This window comes from Neolamprologus brichardi, chromosome 17, assembly GCF_056152115.1.
Source record: "Neolamprologus brichardi isolate AB-2024 chromosome 17, ASM5615211v1, whole genome shotgun sequence".
NCBI classification, from domain to species: domain Eukaryota; kingdom Metazoa; phylum Chordata; class Actinopteri; order Cichliformes; family Cichlidae; genus Neolamprologus; species Neolamprologus brichardi.
In genome coordinates this window covers 7,589,389-7,606,120 of record NC_142120.1, presented here as the reverse complement: position 1 = coordinate 7,606,120, position 16,732 = coordinate 7,589,389, and the positions used below count along the sequence as shown (strand labels likewise).

At 39.7% G+C, this 16,732-nt stretch overlaps 1 protein-coding gene across 1 annotated transcript in view; it reads left to right on the top strand.

Moving 5' to 3' along the window:
* Window positions 1–16,483, top strand: part of dock4b (dedicator of cytokinesis 4b) — a 142,523-nt gene extending 126,040 nt beyond the window's left edge. Inside the window, exons 51-54 of the mRNA XM_087830308.1 lie at window positions 4,042–4,114; window positions 7,457–7,573; window positions 8,340–8,401; window positions 14,045–16,483. Coding sequence (XP_087686434.1) covers window positions 4,042–4,114; window positions 7,457–7,573; window positions 8,340–8,401; window positions 14,045–14,500 — 708 coding nt within the window. The 3' untranslated portion in view covers window positions 14,501–16,483. The remainder of the gene's footprint in view (window positions 1–4,041; window positions 4,115–7,456; window positions 7,574–8,339; window positions 8,402–14,044) is intronic.
* The last annotated feature ends 249 nt before the right edge of the window (window positions 16,484–16,732 follow it).

Below are 16,732 nucleotides of genomic sequence, written 5' to 3'. Positions count from 1 at the left end.
AAGAAATGGTAACACAAGAAGATACATTACATAACTTTGTACATAACTAAGCATTGTTTTGTATTTAGTGCCTTTTGTATCCTTTTCCATACTTCTTTGTATCAACTGATAGGGCGTTACGCTCTGATCACTGGCAGGTGAAGTGAATAACACTGATTATCTCTTCATCATGGCACCTGTTAGGAAAATAGGCAAGTGTAAGGGAGTTTGAGTGAGTTTAACCCTTTAAAGCCGGTCGGAGCGGGTACTCTCCGTTTTGCGTAACTATTTTTAAATCCTTGTAGAACCGGAACCACGTGAGCTAGCGCAATAATTTTTTTTGCATATGAAATCGGAGGAGTTGTACTTACATCTTATGCCATCAGCTTGTCCTAGGTCACGGTTTCCTTCCACGTATAGCTTTGCAAAAATTGCATAAAAAGCGCTTGCAGGAACAAAAACATAATATTCCAGAAACAGGCTTTGCCGATCCGATCAGCTGTTCGTAACACTTCCCACATTGAAATAGACGTCAGCACGAACGATCCATGTCCGCCATTACCTGCCCGAAACCGCAAGTGACGTCATTTTCGCGGAAAATTTAGGTTTTTTTTACTTGTAGTCCTTAAAAGCCTATACTGGTGTTTTTATAAGTCATGTTTGACTTTATGCTTTTCTGAATAGTTGCTGGGATGCTTAGAACTCAAATTGCACTGCTTAAAATAGTTAATTTTGATGCACATGCTGTTTTCTTTGCAAATTTGCATCATAGGATTGTTTTTCGTTTTTCCTGCAGTATATAAAAATTGGTGTATCTCAAAAATAAAACTATGAAGACACTCAAAATAAATTTCCTGTTGTTGTAAACTATTTTTTGCAACTTTTTTGTATTTAAAGTTTTGAGGGATAAACCTCTTAAATTTCTCCAAGTACAAATATATGTAAAAAAGAAAAACAAAAACGATTTTCAATTTTTTTGTAGTTTATTGCACTTTTTTGCAATTTATGTAGTTACTATGGACTTAATGCATACATATTATCAAAATATGGGCTATAACAGTTGCATTGATGTATAGCAACTTGAAGTGCTCCCAAAAACGGCACTACAGCATGTAAAAATATAAAGTAAGCTCTGGCGGCCTTGGTTCTATGGTAGGTCTTAAAGGGTTAACAGAGGCCATGTTGTGATGTTAGATGAGTGGGTCAGAGCATCTCCTAAACTGTAGCTCTTGTTGGGTGTTCCTGATCTGCAGTGGTGAGTGTCTATTAAAAATGGTAAAGGAAAGAACAGTGGGTAACCCACGACAGGGTCGTGGGTGCTCAAGTTTCACTGATGCACATGGGGAGTGAAGGCTAACCTGTGTGGTCTGATCTAAAAGACAAGCTGATAGAAGGGTGTCAGAATACACAACAGTGGGCGCACATGAGCATTAGAACTGGACCACGGAACAATGGAAGAAGGTGGTCTGGTTGGATGGCTGCCTGCATGTGTGTCACTTATCTTGGGAACACCTGGCACCAGGATGCACTATGAGAAAAAGACAAGGTGGTGGAGGCTGTGTGATGCTTTGGTCAACGTTCTGCTGGGAAACTTTGGGTCCTGCCATCCATGGGGATGTTACTTTGACATGTACCACCTCCATAAGCATTGCCACAGACCGTGTAGATCAGGGGTGGGCAACTCCAGGCCTCGAGGGCCGGTGTCCCTGCAGGTTTTAAATGTGTCCTTGAACCAACACAGCTGATTTAAACGTCCTGAAGTTCTCCAGAGGCCTGGTAACGAACTAATCATGTGATTCAGGTGTGTTGGCCCAAGGTGAGATCTAAAACCCGCAGGACACCGGCCCTCGAGGCCTGGAATTGCCCACCCCTGCTGTAGATCATTTTATGGAAGCAGTATTCCCTGATTGCTGTGGCCTCTTTCAGGCACATTGCCACAAAGCAAAAATGTTCGAGGGCTGGTTTGAGGAGCACAACGAGTTTGTTGTCCAATCAAGCATCTGTGTGATGTGCTGGACAAACAATTCAGTTCCATGGAGGCTCCACCTCACAACTTACTACTTAAAACAGGGGTAGGCAACTCCAGGCCTCGAGTGCCGGTGTCCTGGAGGTTTTAGATGTGTCCATGATCCATCACAGCTGATTTAAAGGGCTAAATGACTCCTTAGCATTTCTTGAAGTTCTCCAGAGGCCTGGTAATGAACTAATCGTTTGATTCAGGTGTGTTAACCCAGGGTGCGATCTAAAACCTGCAGGGACACTGGCCCTCGAGGCCTGGAGTTGCCTACCCCTGACTTAAAAGATCTGTTTGTAACATCTCGGTGCAGATACCACAGCATACCTTCAGGGGTATAGTGGAGTCCATGCCTTAATAGGTAAGGGCAAAGGCAGGGACCAACATAATATTGAGCAGGTGATCACAGTGTTATCCCAGATTGTTGTATATACTATTACAGTGGTAGATACTTATATTAAACTTGGAGTAGGTATCAAGTAATGAGGTTGGCATATTTATAAAAGTAAGCGAGAGATAGCTACAGAGTTACAGGGGAGGAGATTAAGGCTTGTGTCTGAAAGTGAAGGTTCCCAACCTCACAGTGTGAACTTGAAAAACATGAACATCCAGCATGAACTATCTGAAAAAATAAGTTTAGGTTCATAAAGTCAACGGCGCCACTGTGTACTTACATGACAACTAGGCTGCAGTGCCGATGGGGGAATGTTTCGGCAAGAGGCATCCAGCCACCGAGCTTGAAATCCCGTTTCATGCGCCACTAACAGCGGGCAAAAGCTGAGGATTACAGCGGTGAGAAAACCGATAACATAATCTACTGGAGCTTATATCACTCCACTCTTGAATTCTGGGCCAGTTTTTTGGTTGAATTCAGCAGCTATGGTGCTGTTTTTCATTCCCGAACACTGAAGCACTGCAGGGTCGACCACTGCTACCTAACTTAATAGACGCCACACTCAAAACTGGTGGTTTTGGCTGAAGGGAGTGTGCTACTTATTTATTTTTTCTTAAGAGGGTAATGAATGGAGGAATAGTCATTTTTCTCTCAGTTGTGGCCCTTACAGATGGTTCTTTTGCTATTAGGCCTGCTCATGGCACAACCTGTCATCCAAGTGTGTGGCTGCCTGATTTTAACAAAAAAGGCAAAGAAGAAGCAGGGTCTATATTTGTCCAGCTCTGCAGCCACACGTAAGGTGCATACTGGGGCAGAAAACAAGGTCACCTTTGCAATGTACAATATATTTCAATGAGTGACTGTCAAAAAAAAAAAGGCTTCCGGATGAGGGCACACGCCGTGAGGCTATTCGTAGCATAGAAGTGCAGTTTTTCAAGAGCTGCTGATGTTACTCATGTTTTATTAAAGTCAAACAGTCCAGCTCACTTTTTTCCTGTTAGCAAGAAAGATGAAATAAATAAAAATCCTTTACAGCCAACTAATGCTACAACAACAACAAGAGCCGACACGAGCGCTATGATATTGCAGCTTCTTTTCTCGATGAAGGACAGACTGTAACACAATCACACACTCTATCTGCAGTGACAAAGCCACGATAAGAGAAAAATAATGTTTGCCTTTCAAGGCCATTCATCTCTTGCGGTCAGTGCCTGTCACTGTTCACCTGTTTTTCTTCCCCCTGTTTGTGTTGAGTCATTTGAAGTTTGGAGGTATTGATGTTAGGGAGGCGAACAATTATTTCCAACCTGACAGCAATGAAAGACTCGCTATTAGCTGCTAATGGAATATTGATTATTAGAGACATTGATCGCTTGTATCATTTACTGTAATTAGAGCAAGAGACTAAGAATAAGGTACCTTATTTATACGTTTTCTTTTTTGGGGGGGAGAGGCATCACCTACTTCTGCAAAATCCAAATCTCTGCTATGAAGGTCACGCACAGCAGCCTTTCTTTGTTACTCTTCTTCTTTTATCTCGTTCTGTTAAATTTGTCTCAATGCTTTTTGCTTTTCAGGTCAGTGATTCTGTTACAAATACAATTTTGTGCAGTATGTGCTAGACAATAATTTGGACAACTTCTTCCTTGTGCAGAGAGCCCCTGCTCATCAGATAGGTGATACCACTTTACCGAGGAGTGACCCCAACCTCTCAGCGCCAGATAAAGGTAAAATCACTTTGTTTAACATATTTCTTATGTCCTTCAAGTGTTCCCTCTGCTTCCAGGGAAACGATGCTATCTCACGTAGTCGCTCTTTTGCATTAAACACATTTTTTGACGCTCTGTTTCTTATTGTCGATTCAGAAATGGTTTATTTCTGATGCTATGGTGGCCCTGAGATGCAACGCAACAAAAATTAAAACAGGGCATTTTAGAAAACACAACGACAGCTGAAAAGAGCTTAATGTTCTTCACTTTATGATTCTGTCCTTTCAAACTAAGCTTTATTATAATGCAGGAACAGGTAATGGGTAATGTACCCATTAACTAACTAACTAGGCAGCTCATTCTTTCTCTTAACAAAACCTTCTTTAAAGAGACAGATTTTAGGGGCAACTTGAAAGAAAGGCAGATATGAAATATGAAAGTGAGGTCAGAGGTCAAAGGTGACATGATATTTGGATGCAAACTATAATGTGACATTTAGAATTCTCATATACCGCTATCATTTAACCTCGAAGACGAGGTCAGAGTTCCAAACTAATGTAATATTTAGAATCCCTATATATCATTCCCTATACGCCTGTATGCTGTCAATACAAACAATGGCAGTATGAAACATAGCTTTAAATAGCTCTATATAGCATTATTATCACTTTGACCTTCAGATCAATAATATGGGAGGTCATATATAATAATATAAGGAGAGGGCAGAGGTCAAATGTGATGTAATTGATAAGATTTTTGTCAATTTTCAACCAATTAACCATTAAATTGACCTCAGAGACCTCAGTGGATGTAAACCAAATTTTAATGGATCGTTAATGTGACCTCGCTCTTCCCCACTACAAAGTTTTATCGGGATTTATTCAAAAAGTTTTTGTGCTATTTTGTTGACAGACAGAATCGCACACAGACAAACAATAGCAAACAGAAAATCTTGGCGGAGGTAACAAAAAACGATCCCGCTGTTTCCGCGCCTTTTATTTTTGGAAACATCTCTGTGCTGTCTGAAATTTAGTGATTTCAAAAATCGTGCTTGTATTTTACAAAATGTTGTGTTTTTTTGTTCTTGTTGTGTTTGCACCCCAGCGCAACCGTACATTTCCCACATCCAGTTCCCAGCGCTTGCCCATTAAGCACAAACCCCAATCACACACACACACACACACACACACACACACACACACACACACACACACACACACACACACACACACACACAAAGCTCTCTTCATCGATGCTTATGCTACTGTACAGAGTAGCATTTTATCTGTCCAGACATGCGGTATGTGTGTGTCACAGTTTGGCCACAGATTGACTGAAGGCATTTTTATTTGTTTCCACACAACTGCTTCTGGCCTCGGGATACAAACGCACACATAAACACTCACATACACACAGACTAGATTATAGCTTTTTCTAATCCATCATTCTGAAAGAGTGGGGAAAAAAAGAGCAGGTACTATCCCTACAGTACTGATGGACAAATGTGACATTCCTGTACGAGTGCATATGGATTAGTTCGGCCCACCCGTTGTGATTTAGCTCAGCACAGATAAAGGGAGATGCACATGTCTTGTATTTTCTTTGTATACCTTCCATCTGAGGCAGAATGTTAACAGCCTCAATTATAATTTCAAAATACTTAAACAGTTATTGCCGTTTCTTGCAGCAAAACAAAAAAGAACAACTCTCAGTTTATATAATTATTGAGGATTTGTGGAAAAGACACCTTAAAAAAAGAGTAAAGAGCGTGGATGCGGTAGCTTCCTTGTGACTCGCACACAAACGCACACCTTTCCATGTGATTCAGCTGTGATCTGTAAATAAGGCAGCGAGAGATGCACAATATGGTGTCGAGACACCTACAGGCACATAACTTAGCAAAAGGTGTTAGAATTAACACGAAACCTGCGAGTGAACAAGTGGCATTATCTGCGATGAACCTTTATTTCTGACTCTGGAAAGTGTTGTTTATAATATAACATTCGCTGTAAAACATGATAGACGAATATTGTTTTGCTTTATTTTTTTGTTAAAGGGCTGCTCAGTAGTTGAGTCCAGAGTTGAGTTGAAGCCTACCACAACTTTCGAAACTGTGACCTAAGTACTCACTCACTGCGCTGTCAATACCGACAGCAAAAACACAGTTTGTACTGGCAAAATGCCTTAATACATCTGCCCCAAGATTACCCTTTAATGCAAAGTTAGTGAATGATCTAACTCAAATGCCTCCAGACATTAAAGAAGAACTCTCTGTTTGCATTCTGACCCCAGATAACAAATTCAGAGTGCACAACTCAGTAAATGTTGAGCAAGCATGCTCCTAGTTGTGTTTCTAAACATTGCCCAAGCTGCTTTCAGACTAGGGCTATGTCTGTCTTTCATAGAAGAGTTCTCTTTGGTGTCTGGGTTGAAGACATGATTTTTCAACATGAAGTTTGAGTCAGTTTGATACAGCAAGTATCAAGTTAGAGGTGCATGGTGAAATCACAGATGGACATGTGCAAGTGGTCAGGAGAGGATCTAAAAATAACAGGAGCCCTGCAAGCGGTCAAGATGTGACTGAAGCAGATTTCATTCTGATAAGGTTTTTGCTTTTTAGGATAAGATTTCAAACATTTTTGATGCCAACTTGTGCAATCAGCACAATCACAATTGTACAGGACGCACCAGAAATTATCACTAGATTGCATTTGGTCAATTGAATACAGTGAAGCTTTCAAAAGGCTGGAGGTAATTCAGTGTGGCAACAAAAGAAGGCCAGACCCCAAAAAAAGTGGCAATGCCATTTTGAAGCTGGTTGGCCACAAGCTCCTTAAAACAGAACACTAGAAAAACAACAATCAGAGCTCAAAACACAGATTTTTGGATAATTTTAGACCAATCAAAAACTCTGAAAAAAAATTGCCTAATCATGACTTGTTATGAGCAACAACCCTTGCAAATGTCACGAGTCTCTCATGGAGGATTTGCTAAATCCTGAAGTATGTGGCATCACATTTTTCCATCCCCCGTAGAAATGATGAGGAGTGAATTCTGTCATGTGTAATAATCCAAACTGTTCTATTTTGGCAGATGGAAGTCATGTTGCATCTGATCGCTCATCACAAGCAGCTGATAATTTCTTCTTTTAGGATCTTTAAATGGTTGAAATTGTCTCTGTGCTCTAAACTCAGCAAACACTTTGCAGTTTAACTTGTGGTAGCCATCAGATCGCAGTCAATATGTTGTCAACAATCATACCATCCATTTAAAATGTGCAACATTTCACTGTGTTCTCATGTTATCCTTTGTAACCCATACCTTGTCATGTGATATGTCGTGTTTTTGTGTACTCTAAAGTGAGGCCCGCTCCCAGTAGTTGGAGCCTAGACAGTGTCAAAGAGGGTATGCCACACTCCTCTGACTCTGGTGGCAGAATGCTATGCCCTCCTGTACCTCCTAGGCCACCGTACTCAGGTAAAAGGAAAAAAAAAAGCTGATCCAAGAAAGTGCTCCAGTGACGAATGGTACTAATTTTCCAGTCTGACTTTTGACACCCGGTGCTTACACCGCTTTTTCTTACTAAAGCATTTCCCATCTGAGGCACTGTTTCCTGTCCTTCTGCTCTTACAGTGGCAGCAGCATTTTCTTCACTAACAGTCTTCAGTTGCTGATATTTGCCTCTGTAAGATGTTTGGTTCACGTGTGAACAAGTGTGGAACTCTCTGTGGAATTTCTAGATGGCTGAAGTTAATGCCAATTAAAATTCCAGTCAATTCCGAGTTTCTTGTTTTTGTTTTTTTGTTGTTTTTTTTCTTTCAATCCCCTTGACAAATGCATGTCATTACATTTCAACAACAGTTTTCCCCCCACCAACAGCTCAAACTCTCTTTTAGTTATTTACTTATTTAAAGATGCACCCGTGTTGACTTATTCCCTGGTGTTTCCTGATGTATTGCACTGCCCAGCAGCATAATAAGCAGATGGAGTGTTTTTCTTTTTCTGCCCTCTCTGCATAGTGCAGTAACAGCTGTTGGATGTAAAAACAGCTTAAGGCAGTCCAAAGGACCTGCAGCACATCAGCACTTATTTTGACTCATTGACGCTTTAAGCCACTGCCCCCTCTTTGCTCCAAGTGTGTATGTTTGCGTGACTCATGCTGTGTCATCCTTGTGAATGGAAGAAAACATTTCTCTAATTTTTATTTTACCTCTCTTTCCTCTCTCTCTCTCTCATCTGCCAGGCTCCTCGGCTAAAAACATGAGGTCACAGTCTCCTGTTCCCACATCCAGATCACCGCAAAAGGTTAGTTCCTTTTTTTTCCTTTTCTGTTTTACGTTTCTACTTACTTTGCTGAGACAGCCTGACCCTGCTTAAGCTGGTCATAGTGTTAACAACTACTGTAGCTTAAACTCAATAGGGCAGGATAAGACACACCTAAACACCGGATTACAGTATTCGACGGTCAGAGAGGAGCACAAACCTAACAGAGGCAGTCCGCTATACAACAACAAACTTAACAACCCATTCAGACTAAAACACTTAATGCCTGTCCAGGGTTTAAGAAAAAATGCTCTGAAAGGGAAATTTCCACAAAGACCAATCTTGTTTTTTTTTTTTTAGATTTTATTTCTTCCTATTTTTTATTTTTTTGACGAATGTTTTCTTGCACAATAATACAAGAAGGTGACATAAGGTTTTAGGAAGTGCAGTCAAATGAATTATCAATTTTCAGTGCTTAACAAATTTATTAGACCAACCCCCAGTTTATGTTTTTTAAATCCACCACTATTCACATTTTTAATCAAAATGATACTTTGAATGCTAAAATATGACATTTTTTATCCATCAAATTTTAAATGGAGCGTTTTACCAAAACAAAAAGCAGAAAAAATAGGAAAGCGCATTAATTTTTGATTAGAATACCAAATTTCAGTTATTTACTTAGATTCCTTAACCAAAAAAAAAAACGTTTAATGGTTGAATGTTACGCTTGATTAATATCTGACTCCTCGGAGAACTTGAGTGGGATAGCTCAAATTTGTAAAAACAGGAATTCAGTTTGTTATTTGCCCAATAAATAAAAATGTCATTTTTAATTTTAAACATGTTTTTGACAGATTTTGAAAATATTTGTGTTTTGTTTTTATCACAGGGAAGGTCTAAGAAATTTGTTAACCATTGTACTTAATAACTTTTAGTATTTGATACTCCAGAATTATTCATACCCTTAGTATACAGTTCTGATTATTCCTCCAAATACTTCTCGTAGATGATCACATTGTTCCTGTCACCACAGGGGTTTTAGCCAGCTTCTCTTTAACCACCTTCTCCAGGTCTTTAATGTTTTTTTTGAGTTTGTTGGTTGTTCGTTCTTGCTGCCCTAGAGCAGGTTTTTCTGAAAACTCCTTCGTATTTTTGTTGAGAAGCTTTATATACTGGTCCTGTTTCACGATTCTACTCACTTTTGCAAGGTTTCCAGGCCCATTTGTTGAAAAACCACGGGACCATGAACTGACAGTGTTTCTACCAACTCCCTTCAGTTTATAGCTCCCAGAAATGCTCTAGAAATCGACACAGCTTTGTTTTTTTGCCTGTAGAGAAATCCGGAGCACAGTCTGGGTGTGCGGAAATATCTGTGCTGTCAACGACAATTTCCTTGATACTGAGGAAATGAGAGGCATGAATAATTTTGGACAGAAAAAAGTAAAAATGAAAGTATTGGTATTTTTATTGTTATGCTAATGATGTGAAATAAAAATGTATCTGGATTGTTCCATCTCAGCTATAATTCTTTTATCATAAGCAAAATCTCACCAACTGAGTTTTTATATACAAGAGAATTTAAAAAGACTAGTTCTGTTTTTGTTTTGTTTTTTTAGGTGGACGGATCATTTGGGGCATAACTGTACGATTGCAGTAACATTAGCTGCAAAAATACCTGTGTCCATGCCTTTCAGTCCCAAGGCTTACACTTAGTAAATCCCAACAGTAGCTTTTTAACACCAAGAGGTTTTTTTAAAAAATTATTTTTTCCCCGCTGGCACAGACTGTTTGTAAAGCTGTCCCTTAATCTGCTCACTGTAAACACCGACTGAGCCCAACTGGGAAAGACCCGGTCCGACTGAGCTTCATCTGTCGGCAAGTTGAAATCCTATTCATAATCAGCCTGACAGACGTTTAGCAGCAGCCTCGGGATCTTTTTCCTGTACTGGTATCCTCTAGCTAACCAGCTGCAGGGTCTTTATTCTACTCTGTGTCAGCCATGAGACTGGGGGAGCTTTGCATTACTGTTCAGTGAAACCATTAACCGCTCCAGCACTGTTAATGGTTTTCATGTAGTTTCATGTAAGTTTTTGTAGCTTTCATGTCACACATGTCCCAAAGTGTCCAAAAAAATGGGACTGGCTTGAGGGCATACAGTGTATTAAGTAACTCTACACCTGGTAGAAACCAACTGTTATACTCTGAGTTAGAATTTAAGCTCTAGGACGATGTCACTCTGCGTGCTCGTCAAAAATATGCAAAACCAGATGGAGTGATCTGTCAGTGAATTTAAAAGGAACACCGACTATTATGACAGGTTACTCTAAAATTATCAAATTATCTCCACTACATAAAAAATACTACATATTTGAGAATAACTACAATTTTTTCGTTGTTCATTAAATCTTTGTTGTTTAAAACTATTTTGGAGCTGTGGGAGCGGCCATGTTTTTGCGCACACAATGCATTCTGGGAAGATGACATGTATTGGTTGTCAGCAGTATTGGCGCTTTCGTTCAGCTAACCTGTTTTGTTTTTAGTGCAGTGTAGCAATAGTATTAATTAACTCGAACTATACTGCTCATGGAGGCTAACAAGGGACCAAAGAACATCTGGATTAAGACCTACAGCTTCAAAGTTTTGGTGCACTGCGAATCATGGAGAATGTAAAAATAACGATATCGTAATTTCACTGCATAATAAAAATTAAAATTATATTAATGTCTTTAGCATGCAGTTATGTGATACCATGGATAGCTGCTGCTATAAAATTGAGCTCTTTACAACAAGCGCTCTCAGTCACCGTCGCCGTTGCCACTGGCAAGCAGTTGCCACATAGACACCAGTAGTTTTCCCCCACTTTCGCGTCCTTGTGTGACTGATTGTTTTCATCCTAATCTAAACTAAGTACTGCTTGACTATTTTCAAAATGTGCTTAAAAGTAAAACATTTGGCGTATTTTAATACCACATTATTATTGAAAGCACAGTACATATTTCAGCGCAAACATGTCTTAATAGCCGGGATTCCTTTTAAATTTCAAAGCCTGAACCCTATTTGTTGTGTCTGTTTTTCCTTTACTATTAAAGTGACGAGACCTCTTTGTGCTGCAGTGAATGTTCCCCTCAACATCTTGACTGGAATGTTTTGAAAGAAAGATAAACCTCTCTTTGTTTTTAAGCTTGGATTTATTGATGATCATCTTAATACCAGTCTGCAAATGCAGAAGAAATCTGGGAAAGTTTAACTAAGCAGTGAGGGAGCTCTTAATGAGGGTAAAAAGTTGTTTTGAAAAGCTGTCTAGTCTTCTGCTAGCTGCTATCTTATTTGTCACAAGCGGGAGTGCTGAGCTCCCAGCGTCGTCACAGGTGTGATGTCTCCTCACATGTGACAACTGCCACGCATGTGGCTGTTTGTGTGCGTTTCCCACCACTTGTGTATGAAACAGAAAGAGAGAGAGCGAGACACTGGATACCGAAGTGTGAGTGACAGCTTGGCGCTCAGCATGCTCTGTCAATCAGATTTGTGTGTGTCAAAGTGTGTTGGCACGTTTGTTTGCGTGCGTGCTCGATGTGGCGATAGAGGAAGCCTGTAGCGAAGTACCGAGTGCCCATCACAGCACAGCCTGAGATGGATCCTCTGTGGACCTCCAGCGGGTCCCATTATCTGGCACATGAGCGCACCCATGCCAAACGCACACATCAGTCAGTGCAGCCAGAGGCTTATTACCAGACCACAAACCCCAGGACTGCAGTGAACCTGCAGAAAACACATGGTGCAAGTCTGACAGGGCTGCACTTACTCATCTCCAGAGGTGGAAAACTGGGTCAGGAGTTTAAAGTACTTGTCAGGATTGTATTAAATATACAGATTTTATCATGCTCGGACAAATGTGAAAAGGCTTGTGCAGTCGTGCATGTCAAATACATCTCTTTGTGCATGCCCCTGTGGCAGGAACAATGCAACCTTACTGATCAACTGTATACTCCACTAGATCCAATTATTTTCAGCAGATATAATGGCAGCGTGGTGTAATTGCTTAGAAAAACATTTTGATGAGTGATCGGATTTTTGTTGGAGGGAAGTGCAGCATATTGTGTTTTTTCGTCTCGGTGCACAGGCCCAGTTGATGGAGTGAAGAAAACCTGGTCCTCTCATTCTGTTCACTGACTACATTTTTAAGGTTATTCATTGTTGCCACACTGCTGTGTTAGCACACGTGTTTTAGCCAGCGTAATTGGGAGGGGGAGGGGGGGGCGTCAACCGTCGTCAAGTGGTTATCACAAGCGACTCATGATAATTAAGACAAAATTTATATGACATATGTAATTTACAAAATATTTTTGTCATGCACTTAAGGTTTTGTTCATTTGGGAGGGAAACATAACCCCAGCATGGAGGTTATTTCACGGTGATGGTAATTGACATGGGGGGAAAAAAAGCATTGAGTGTGCTTATTTTGTGTTATTTAATATTGGTTATTAGAAAGTGTTACTAGATGAATTATCAGTTATACTTGGGATGAAGATCCTCAAAAATATCACTATATATATTCTTTTTTGTTTTTTTTATTGTTATACTTTTTAATTTCCTCTTCAGTAATACTCTGCTTCCAGGCTCCGTAATTCAAATGAAATTAAAAAAAAGAAGAAGAAAGAAAAAAAACTTGAAGGTGGTCAGTTTTGTTTTTTGTTTTTTGTTTTTTTATTTATAAAAAACAAATCTTCTGTTTGTCTGTTATTATATTTTAGTTGCCGCGTTAATTGTTTACCAAAAGAAATTTCACACAATATCACAAAATCTTATCAGTTTTCTTGTGTGACTTTTTTCTTCCAGAGGTGACTTTCCTTTCAAAGGGATGTTTTTTGTTTGTTTTTTTGTTTTGTTTTTTAATTAGGAACCGCTTAAATGCCAAGTTCTTTCACACCAGACAAAGAAACAGAGCGAATCTTTGTAATTAATAATCTGGCGAACAGCTAATATTTTGATATCTTTATTAAAAAAGTCTAGTAAAAGTAAAATAATGCTTGTTTTCACTCTGATTACAAGTTTCACAACAGCTTCACCTCTTATTCTGTCTGTAGCTATTCTGACGTCAGTCATTGTGGGTTTAGTGTACGCAAACATTTAAGATTATTTTCTGTTTATTAGGAGTTATAGGAATGGGAACTTCCCATCTGCTCCCCAGATTGCCTATGGTGTACCTCAAGGATCCATTATAGGGCTTATACAGTCATGTGGAGAAGAAAGTATGCCTTACTGAAGTTGTGTTTTATGTGTCGGGTCAGAATTCAAAACTCTTCTGGGCCTTAGAAGGTCTTAAAAATAGGTACATACAAATCCCAAAAAGTTGATTCTTTGCATGTGGGTGTAGTGTTTTCAGGTGAACAGAATGAACTTTTTGGGACTTGGATGATTGAGTATGCATCAAGACAGGCAAATGCAAACTTTTGATGAATAGCAACAAATGACATATTGCATTTTTCGTAATACTATTTTCCCTATAATCTCTACACCACTTCAATTTTTATTTTTGTACAAAAACACAGATACTAAAGATTGATTTGATTTGGTAGTCGTATCACTGTTGTTGATGATATCCATGTCCCGTACTGGAAAAGCTCTTTCTCTGTGCAGTGAACTACAGTATTTTTAAATAAAGTCTCCTATTCTTCAATCTAGACCACAGTGCCACCTTTCACCCCTTCGCCCACTGAGTGCCAATCTGCCAGTCTGGTCTCCAACTCCCCAGTCCTGTCCGGCAGCTACAGCAGCGGCATATCCTCCCTCAGTCGCTGTAGTGTGTCCGAAGCTTCAGGAACCGAGCTCCCCACAGGTGACCATCCGCCCCACCAACTGCCTCCACCTACCACCTTGCCAAACTCTGTCTCCAGTAGCTCGGACGAGCCCATCCGCAGAGAGAACAAGACACCGCCACCCTACAGCGTGTACGAGAGGAACAACCCCCGCAGGCCCGTGCCGCTTCCCCACAGTCTCTCCATTCCCCCACAGACGGACCCCCCGGCCCTGCCGCCCAAACCTCACCAGCTCCGCACAGGCAGCATGAAGTTGGATGGAACCGCCGACCCTCGAGTCCCCAGACCGAGGCCTCTGCCCAGGAAGGTGTCTCAGCTATAGGTGCTGGTTACAGAGCACACAAAAGGAGATGGTGGGAAGAAAAAAAAACTGGCATATTTTGCACTTTTCTACATGGCACTCACTTTTTTTTAGAGACATTCAATTTGGCATTCCTGACCTACACTCCAATAAAAGACACAAGCCTACACATTAACAGGCAGTCTAGAAACTGAAAAGCTGGCAGATAAAGTTTCTTTTGTATTTACTAGAGGACATTGCATTGACTTTGACTTGGTCGTTCTGCACTTTTAGCTCTAGTACATACAATAGCTCACCACAGTCAGTTGTAACACCACACGTTTACCGAACACTCTAGAAAAACACAGTTTTGATAGATGTAATAATCTCAAATATATGTATATTGGTATATATGAGAATTGTTTTGCCTTAAGTATTGGAAACAGAGTCTTTTATCTGTGAGTCTTGCACGTTTTTTTTCCCCTTAACAGCTCAGTATATTTGTATACTGTACGGCTAAAAAAAAAGGTGCTAGAGACCTCGAGTATGCATTTCATTGAAGTGTAGTAGACAACGGTGTGTTCTTATTTTCATATCCACATAAGCAATGGTACAAAAACCTCAAACTTTGAACTGATACTAACAAAAATGTATGGAATTTAAAAGATCTAATACCTGTGTTGTTGATTTTACAAATTTGACCACAGTTGTGACCTTATATTCGTTATTAATATGCAGTAATACAGAAACTCTGGCAAATGCAACTTTGACACAATAATGAGAGCAGTTTTACTTCATGTGGTCACATTCAATTTGAAACCTCAGCAGACTTTAAGTGTGATTTGAAATCTAAAGAAACCCCTCTGCTGCCATTCTTTCTTCTGAAATTTGAACATTTTTAAATCAGCGACTTGCTAAAATTACCCATAGTGACAAGAAGAGTCTGGACCAAACACATAGGTAAAGGTAGGTGCAGTTTCTAACTCAAACTGGAATTTTTACAATGCCTATTGCCGTTAACGTGAACACATCCTATTCCTCCTGCATGATGTATATGACAACAGGGAGGGGGGGAGGGGATCGAGTAATGTGCCAAAGGAAACTGAACAATGTGCTGTCAAGAACCTTTTTCTTTTTTCTTTTTTTTAAACTGGGACCTGGAATCAAGAAAATAGGAGAAGCTCAGCTGCAAAAGGGTCTCTTTTTCCCTGTTTTCCTAATAAATAATCAAATTTACCCCAAAATCTAAATTAATCTTTAACCTACTGATAAGACGAAACTTTCGAAAAGCACAAACAATAGCTTGTCGTCCGCATTATGACCTGTACTGTTATTCTAAAGTCTTTATTTGACAAAGCAGTAATTGGAGCAGATTTTCACAGTCAGCAGTGACCTTAAAACACATGAAGAATGATGTTGTGTTGGGAAAATATTTACAAGCTAATCACTGACAAATATTTGTACAGTTGACGTCTACTTTCTGTTTAATTAAAAAGAGGACGTGAGTTAACTTCTCAGCACAACCACATCGCATTGCTGCAGTGAAGTAAATGTTCTGTGGCAGGCAAATCTCACACTGTTTTGTAAAATGGAGACATTTTTTTTGGCATAATATATTAATAAATTCAATCCTGTGCAAAATGTTTTTGGCTGGGGGGCGGGAGTGGGTAGCTTTGGTATTGTTTGGATATGTTTCATTTTTTGTACGGTTGATTTACTTTTTGATTTGTTGTGAATTATTTGAGATTAAATATTCACATTAATCAGCACTTGAGAACCTGTAAATTAAATGAGATTAATGTAAGTATGCCAAATATAAAATTTGTGTATTACAATTAATGTAAATATTGTGTTTTTAACAAAATGTAGCTATAACAATTTACAGCTTTGAATGTAATGTTGAAGCAGCAAATTATTATTATAAATGTTCAAACTTTTATGGTTTTGTGAGTGTAGAAAAACTGAGGTCATGCATAATGACTCCTAACTCATTTACAAGTTCAATAAACTGCCCTATGTCATATATTTGAGTGTTTTCTACATTATGAAACCTTGTGGGTGTACAACACTGTGCAAAAGCTACCAATCATTTCTGTATATTTTGCAAGCAAAATGGGAAATGGGTGCAGGGGTTTACTAAAACATGTACATATATAAAAATGCATATAACACCCAGCTCGTCCCTGCGGGCAGTTTATCCTTCAGGCTCGGGTCCTCTACCAGAGGCCTGGGAGCTTGAGGGTCCTGCGCGGTATCTTAGCTGTTCTGGACAGA